This window comes from Jaculus jaculus, chromosome 10, assembly GCF_020740685.1.
Source record: "Jaculus jaculus isolate mJacJac1 chromosome 10, mJacJac1.mat.Y.cur, whole genome shotgun sequence".
In the NCBI taxonomy this organism is placed as follows: domain Eukaryota; kingdom Metazoa; phylum Chordata; class Mammalia; order Rodentia; family Dipodidae; genus Jaculus; species Jaculus jaculus.
In genome coordinates this window covers 104,221,622-104,230,353 of record NC_059111.1, presented here as the reverse complement: position 1 = coordinate 104,230,353, position 8,732 = coordinate 104,221,622, and the positions used below count along the sequence as shown (strand labels likewise).

The 8,732-nt window shown below is 48.4% G+C and overlaps 1 protein-coding gene across 1 annotated transcript; it reads left to right on the top strand.

Moving 5' to 3' along the window:
- Window positions 1-5,145: 5,145 nt before the first annotated feature.
- Window positions 5,146-6,102, top strand: LOC101609186 (olfactory receptor 10AC1). The gene has a single exon (XM_004661141.2). It carries the CDS (start codon window positions 5,146-5,148, stop codon window positions 6,100-6,102), a length of 957 nt encoding a protein of 318 aa, XP_004661198.1.
- The last annotated feature ends 2,630 nt before the right edge of the window (window positions 6,103-8,732 follow it).

Here is an 8,732-nt window from a genome sequence, read left to right as displayed (position 1 = left end):
TAAATACTTAAGAAACATCGTGAAGGGGAGGAAGCAAGATTATTTACCTAAGGAAAATATTCCCTAGTAAGCTCAGATTGTTTTAGTGGAAAAAAACATGAACAAGTAACTAACAGATTTCTTTAGCTCAGATTACAGTCATCAGGAATTTATCAGGTTACCTTGTAAAAGGAATAAACTCACCAGATAAAAGCAACACATAGGCAAACAGTACATCTCCCAGGGATCAAGGCTGAGATTATAAATGGCTGAAAGAGAGAATACACAGTGTCACCACTAAGTCCTGGGCTCCTCCAAATAAAGAAACTGTCCAACTGGTGAGAAGACAGCGCTTACACATGTTTGCATGAGGAGAAATAAAACCAAGATGGTAAATGAGTTTTAATCCAAGTGACTTTATTTCAGAAAAAAAGTAAGATAAACAAAAGAAGAAATATATAATGATGCAAATCTGTATAAATAAAACTTTAAGCACCTGTCATGAACCGAGGTAAAAGTCTATGTGACTATGAAAAGGCGTCAGGAGAGTAGTGATGGTTGTCACAGCTATGCAGAGGGAGCACAAAGGCTGGTATGTCACCACAGAAGAGAGTTGCTGTACAATGAGATACCATTTATATTTTATTTATTTATTTGAGAGAGAAAGACATATAGAGAGAGAGGGAGAGAGAGACAGAGAGAGAAAGAGAGAAAGAGAGAGAGAGAGAGACAGACAGACAGACAGACAGACAGACAGAGACACAGAGAGAAAGAAAAAGAGAGAATGGGTACATTAGGCCCTCCATTCACTGCAAATGAACTCCAGATGCATGTGCCACCTTGTGCATCTGGCTTACATGGGTCCTGGGGAATCAAACTTGGGTCCTTTGACTTTGCAGGTAAACACCTCAACTGCTAAGCCATCTCTCCAGGTCACTAGTTACATTTTATGTAAGTAGCATTGTGCTATGGGATTTCTTTGTATTGTGCCTAATTCTCATAGTAACTCTATGCATCAGTCTTTCTTATCTCTGTTTTGACATAAAGACATTAGAGATCAGGGAAACAGAATATATCATCCAAAATTAATGTGGCTAGCAAATAGCTGAGACAGGATTTAAGCCAAGAAAAATCTTCCATAGCCAGTGCAGTTGCAGAAAAGCAGTAAATTACCTAAAAGAAACGAGTATCAGGACAGATAGGTAGAAATAAATAGATGCAGGATGATAGAGATGATTGATAGATATAGACATAGATATAGACTACAGATCGATATAGAAGGAAGGAAGATGATAGATAGATAGATAATAGATAGATGGACTTATCTATGCCTGCTTACCCAAACCCAGCACACAGTGTAGCCCCTGGAAGATAGAGCAAACACAAAATACTTGAATGATCCAGTCAAGGTCTGATATTTCTATGACAGAAAGATGAATACTCAAGAAAGTATATAACTTAAGCCTGTTGAGTCATAGGACACGAGGTGTGAATGCTTATAGTGTTCTTGCACACACGTACTCAAAGCTCATCCATGCTTTCTCAGCGAATCCTCCTCAAGCCTTCTTTTGTTGTCCTCACTGCACAGGGATTCCCTAAGACCCTGAAAGAATTAATTAGCTTACCTCCTCCGCACCAAATCCAGAATCCAGAAAATGGCAAAGCAAGTTTAAAATATGACTACTCCATCTCCTTCAGCAAGAATTGAAACTGAGAGAAGAAAATATCATCTTTCAAGTAGATTGTGTCCTATTCCTTAAAAAGAGAAAGCAATGAATACTGGTTTCCATTATAATTTATTAAAAACCATAGACTAAAGACCTGTGACAAGTGACCAAGTGAAGTCAAAATATCCGAGTTAATGTGCACCTTTCTAAGTTTAACTTGCTATTGGACAATGATAAGATTTTGCTGTGGCCTTTCTTTTTGATGCTTTTGTAAACTGTGATAATAGATCGATAAGCCTTGGTCTAACTATGCAGCAATCATTGCAAAAAATAGAAGTATTTCATGAAGACTAGTAAGATCTGGCTCTAATCCAGTTCTGCCAACAGACATCAGCAAGGCTCCAGACTGTTTGGGCCTCACTTGCTGTGAGGCTCTTGTAGACAATTTGACCTTTAAGCTCTATACCAACTCAGCAATGTACAGAACTCCCAAGAGTGGAAGGAGCCAGGTTTGTCTGTCTCTCACATCTCCCATCCATCCCACAACCGACTTTCAGAAGTGCTTTGATTGACCAATGAAGAACATCATTATAGCAGATAATTTCAATTACCCTACACAGCAAAAACTGAATCCAAGATCTTCATCTCTTGCCCAGCGAAGCTTCCAAGCACATCCAGATGTCCTGGGCCGCCCGCCAGCCGTGACACTGTGGTCGCTCCAGCAGAGCAATAACAACAGCAGTGATGAATGTTACAACTAAGGAGAAATTATTTTTAGGTCTGATTTCTTCAATTATCTGCATCCTGCTCACATCCCTCGTCCTCGAGAGAAATGTCAGTGAAGGGAAATCCGAGGACGGAAACACTTAGGAGACTGGGAGCTGTCTCCAGTCTGTGCAAGATGGGAGCCATGGAGAAGGGATAATGTGTGTGTTTTGTGAGAAGTTTTTGGGAAAGTAACAGATAAGGAAAACTGCATAGGGTATATGACCATAGATTCCCAAGGGCTAAGACTTATTGGGGGTAGAAACTTGGCTTTAGTGCTAAGTGGCTATGTGAAATTCAATCTCCTTGTCTATAAAATGGGCTTGATAGGCACCCACTTACTTCTGTGTGTTGTTGGCAGAACTAGGTGGGGTCATATGTGTAAAGTCCTTATGAGCATTTTTCTACCACTCCCTTGTATGTTAGTTATTATTTTTGGATAATAATCATGTAGAAGAGTGAAAATACCTGTCCTTATCTCCATAGGGGAAGAAAATGATCCAGACAGGTTTTCTCTATGTGCTGCATGACTTAACTCATTGCGTTTTTTTGAAAGTATCTGTTGCTGTTTCCTCTCCCATGGGTGCAAGCCAGCACCCCTGCCTAAAGTTTACAACCATTCCTCCTAAAAGCTAAGCAGAGCAGAAATGCTCCTTGGTCATTTTTTTAAAAATTTATTTATTTATTTATTTGAGAGCGACAGACACAGAGAGAAAGACAGATAGAGGGAGAGAGAGAGAATGGGCGCGCCAGGGCTTCCAGCCTCTGCAAACGAACTCCAGACGCGTGCGCCCCCTTGTGCATCTGGCTAACGTGGGACCTGGGGAACCGAGCCTCAAACCGGGGTCCTTAGGCATCACAGGCAAGCGCTTAACCGCTACGCCATCTCTCCAGCCCTCCTTGGTCATTTTTTTTTTTCAATTGCCCCATCCTGCTTGCTTTACATAGCCAATTGTCCTGGGGCAGCTAGATGGTGGGGCTATCACCCACTGCCTGCGGCATGACAGTGAAGGCAGCTGAAGTGATTGTCTGTCTCTCCCACCCTCCCACACCCACCTCATGCAGCTTCTCTAAGGAAGTGAAAAGGAAGGAAGGGTGAAGAGACGAGCAGAGGTAGCGGGAAGAGACCGGTCCCTGTTGGGGCTACTCCATCGGATCCATCTGCCTGAAGCCCCTGGACGCCAGTCAGTCCTCACCCAAGATGCCAGTTCACACCTAGAACACCAGTTCGCACCTAATGCTACAACTGGCTGACAAGAGGAACTCACCTCAGGTTTGTTAAATTTGTGCAGTAGATAGGTGAATGGCCTCTGCAAAGGAGGGAGGGGCTCTAGAACACATGGAAAGTCATTCCATCTCCCTCAGACTCAACCCTATTCTTCCCCCATATGACCATAACCTGTTTGCAGATGTTCCTGATGCCCTGGGAAGAGCTCGGAATGATAGGGATCAATAAAAACCCCCTGAAAAGAGAATTCGAAGACGACAGCCCAGCTCTCCACACTCCGGGTAGTCCTTTCTTCCAGTGTAAGCACTGCCCTTTCCCCCACCATGTCGTAAGGACTTCGGATAAATTAAACTTCCAATATTGATTAGGGATGATGCTGATGATGATAAGAAGAAGGAGTAGTGGGATCTATGACTAAAATAAGTAATAAATAAATAAAATAAACAAGTAAATAAAAAGACATACTAGAGAAATATCAAACACCATCCTCCAGGTCACATAACCTAAAATTTCTTTCCCCGTCACATCTGCTCTACCCAGAAGACTGCCTGACCCCAGCTCTGCTGTTTTCCAGAGTCCCATACAAAGGGACCCCTGGGTGACGCTTAGCGATAACCTGCGGTCCAGGGGCAGGTTTGGAAGCCATTCCCCATTCTGAAAGCTGAGGCAAAAACGGCACATGCTGTCTTTGCTCATGTCCACACGGTGTTCATCCAAATGTCGGGACCACTTGGATCCTGGCCAGCCCAGCAAGACCTCCATGGACCGTCCTTGTGCCTGTCGGCTTCCGTGCTTAGAACAGGACTCGGGCCCTGCTTATGTACATAAATATGAATTATTTGGTTGACCCCATTGACCTTATTCCAGAACAGCATATGGGTCATAGAAAGTGCTGGATTCAGTCTCAGGAACTCGGGTTTTGTTTCTAACTATTAAACCATTCACACTGAGCCCCAACTTCAGCCCAGCTTTATTCTCCTCCTTAGGATTCTGAAGTTGTAGGAGATGACCTAGAAGGACCCTACCAGCCTTGCGCACTTGTGATTCTGGAATACACCATAGTGAGGCACTTAAGCATGACAGAGTAAGGCAGGGAAGAGAAGTACAGAAGACTTTCTTGCCTTGGAGAACCTTAAACAGAGGTAGACTTGATACACACGGCTACATAGAACCCCACAGAGCAATTGATTATGGGGCACTGTTTTTCTATGAAAGGGTGGGTACAGAATGACGAAAGGCCAGGGACTCAAATCGGGGCATCTTTGAAAAGCACCCACTATGGTTTCTCATTTAGGAAGCAGAGAAAATCGCATTATTTTTATTTTTATTTTTCTCAATTAATCCTTAAAACTTTCCTGCTGGGGCCCGAGGGCTATGAACCACTGACCACTTCCAACACATTCCCTGACACCCTTGTGAACCTTTCTCAGCATTCAGAAAGGTCCCCACCAGCAAGTTCACCCTTCCTCCGCTTCTCTTGCGCAGGCCCCTCCCGGCTAACCGTGCATGGACGACCCCAGCAATGCCACCACGCCCTGCGGCTTTCTCCTTCAAGGCTTCTTTGAGTTCCCGCACCTGAGGCCGTTGCTCTTCCTGCTGCTGCTGGCCGTGCACCTGGCCACCCTGAGCGGGAACCTGCTCATCTTGGTGGCTGTGGCTTCGGTGCCCAGCAGCCGGCCACCCATGTTGCTTTTCCTGTGCCAACTGTCAGCCATCGAGCTGTGCTACACACTGGTGGTGGTACCCCGTTCCCTCGCTGACCTGACCATGCCTGGCCACCACCGGGGCAGCCCCATCTCTTTCCTGGGCTGCGCTGTTCAGATGCAGATGTTCGTGGCGCTGGGTGGGGCCGAGTGCTTCCTGCTGGCCGCCATGGCCTATGACCGCTACGTGGCCATCTGCCACCCGTTACGCTACGCATCCGTGGTGACCCCGGGTCTGTGCGCACGACTGGCCCTGGCCTGCTGCCTCGGGGGCCTGCTGGTGTCGGTGGGGCTCACGGTGGCTGTCTTCCACCTGCCTTTCTGCGGCTCTCGCCTGCTGGTGCACTTTTTCTGCGACATCACGGCGCTGCTGCACCTGGCCTGCACGCGGAGCTACGCGGACGAGCTGCCCCTGCTGGGCGCCTGCCTGGTGCTGCTGCTGCTGCCCTCCGCGCTCATCCTGGCCTCCTACGGAGCCATCGCCGCCGCCCTGCGCCGCCTGCGGGGCTCGGGAGGCCGTCGGAAGGCCGCATCCACCTGCGCCTCCCACCTGACGGTCACCTTCCTGCACTATGGCTGTGCCACCTTCATGTACGTGCGACCCAAGTCCAGCTATTCGCCGCGGCTGGACCGCACGTTGGCGCTGGTGTACACGAACATCACGCCCCTGCTCTACCCTCTCATCTACAGCCTGCGCAACCGCGAGATCACCGCGGCTATCCACAGGGTGCTGGGGCGCGCGGGAGCCGGGTCGCTGTGAGTCCTGCGGGCGGACAGGGGGTGTCCAGAGCGGACCGCGCCTCTCCCTCACTTTTCTCCTAGCGTGTCGTGCTACCTCGGGAGAGCCACCGGGGAACTCAAGGATGGAATTCATCAGAGAAAACTTGGGAAGAAGAGACATATCCAGGATGGCCCCATCCTCCCCTCCCTGGAGGAATGGCCAGGAAGCGTGGCAGAGAGGCCTAGACCTGGAGTTAGTGTTTCCTTCAAGCTTTCTGACCGGTTCCCCTAATCCCAGGCCTGTGCAATGTGGTGGGGCTTGTGCGATGAAGGAGAGGGTACAGCGGGGTCTCACAGAGCTCCAGAACCCTTGCAGGGGACAGAACACGTGAAGGGTAAACAGGACGTGGAGGGAGTGGCTCGGAGGACCTTACTGCTGCTAGACCTTTTCAGGGCTGAACGGAGTCCCAGAAAGCTTCCTGGGGTCGTGGTTAGAAGGCCACATGGAGTACTGGAGGATGTGTAGGGTTGGCAAGAAGAGATTTGTGGAGAGAGCCCCAAAAAGAACTGGTTGGCAAGAGCTGGAAGGGATTTTTTTAGGGGGATAAGAGCTAGGTTATTCTGGAGCCAATATGAGCCACCATGGTCCAGGAACACAGATTTAGGTACCCCAAATTCCATGTTCCAACATGTTGACAATTTCCTGAAGGCTATATAGTTACAGAACAAAAGAAAGTCATAAACCAAGGCGCTTCTCAAATACATTGGCTGACTCTCAGGTGTCAGGTGACTGCAAAGTGGGGAATCTCCACGATAGGGCTCAGACGCTGTCTGATCACATTCTCAGATCTTGGTTTGGTGGAAGCTGGGGTCTATAGGTATATCCCCAAAAGGGTCACTTTTGATCAACTGGGAATCATCAGGAGGTTAGTTCAGACACAGAGGTGGGCAATAAATGGCCATTAAGGAGCTGAAGGTAGCCCAAGGTCATTTGGCTCTGACTTGCAACCTTCCGTCTCTCTGTGATCATATGAGCTTTCTCAGTCCATTCAGCCTTGCAGCAGACAGAGCTGTTTTCTGGGAACTTCAGTTCAGACTTCCCCCTGTTGGCCACGCACCACATTTTGTGCATGCAGAGGCCAAATACCATATTGAATGTCATAGCTAGGGTCTAGTGCAGAAGAGGCTGATTGGCAACCTCCATCCATATACACACACGATACCGTGATCAGAATCCCTCCCACCACCCTTCCTTCCTCCCATCCTCCATCCCCCCTCTGCTGAATTCCTTCTTCTTTCCCACTCGTCTCTCTTCTGTTTTGATGACATCTTCCCCTCCCGCTGCTATTATGCAGGTCTTATAGGTAGTGTCAGCCACGGGGATGTGGTGTGCAACCTTCTGACATTGCCATATGATGCTGGGTTGTAGTCAGAGCTATCCTGGGACCCACAAGCCACAGGTTGGATGTGCCTGACAGATCACACCTGGGGGCGCCTGGCACCTGCCGAGGGATCTGAACTCATGGAGTGGCGAGATGACCTGCTCCCTGCGTATGAGAGCTCAGGCTTCAGCGTGGCACGCAGACTTGGGTATCTGTTGCCATGTCCCTCGTGAGACGCAGCAGAAGCTGGGCCATGTGTCTGCACGGGGAACTGAGTCACGCGAAGGGTGAGGAAGCGGAGAGAGCAGGTCGCTGATGGGGTGTGTGCTGGGGGGAAGCAGGAGTCAAGGGCCGTTGCTGACCATGGTCACAGGGTGGGTGAAATGGAGAACACAGGAGTGGAAGTGGGGTGGGGGTCGGTGGCTCTGGCTCTGCTGTTGGGAGAAACCAGTGAAGACACTGACAGAGGAAAAAAAAAACACAAAGTCTGAGCTCAGAGGACAGGCTCAAGAGGAGGGACCAACTGGGAGCTACCAATGGCTGCTGAGGTCATGAACGTGGGTCTTACCAGCCACAAAGCATAGGGAAGAGGCCCAGCCAAGCCCAGAGGCAGGCTGGGGTGCGGCCTGTGAGGAAGTAGGGAAGGGGAGTGGGCAGAGCTGAGCGTGGCTGCTGCGCACCATGGCCTGGGGTGGGCCCTTCCTTCACCTTTCCGGCCTCAGTTGCCTCACCTGCAAACAGTGCTGAGAGTAAATGTTCTATAAGGGTTCTTTCTACTCTCTGGTTCCTTTAGATGGAATGTGCAAAGATACACGTGGATCACTTGAAAGGAAGAAGTGTCAATAATTGAGTGCCAGCTGAATGCATATGGAATAACAATGCATATGGAATAACAAATGGGAATTAACGATGAGGCACGGACGGCTTCCTTTGGGAAGGTTTCCTGAAGAAGGCTATGTTGTCTGAAATGGCTTTTGCTAAAAGGGGTTATTTTTGCTTTCATTTACATCACTTGGAAGCCCATGGACGCACACACACACACACACACACACACACACACACACACACGTGTACCCCTCCCTTCAATCTGATCTGATTCTGAGAAGGCTTGTGAGAGCAGAGGGAATAGCTTTTCTGAGACTAGGGAGAGACACTCTAAGCACAATGGCAAGGGTCACAAAAAGGACTGATAGATTTGATGGTAGACAAATTAAATTCCATGTTTATTTAAAGGTAATGTGAAGGGCTGGGGAGATTGCTCAGTGGTTAAAGGTGCTTGCTTGTATAT

Bases quoted from the DNA above. Each gene is read 5' to 3' on its own strand.
- LOC101609186 (XM_004661141.2), top strand. From the start codon at position 5,146: ATGGACGACCCCAGCAATGCCACCACGCCCTGCGGCTTTCTCCTTCAA.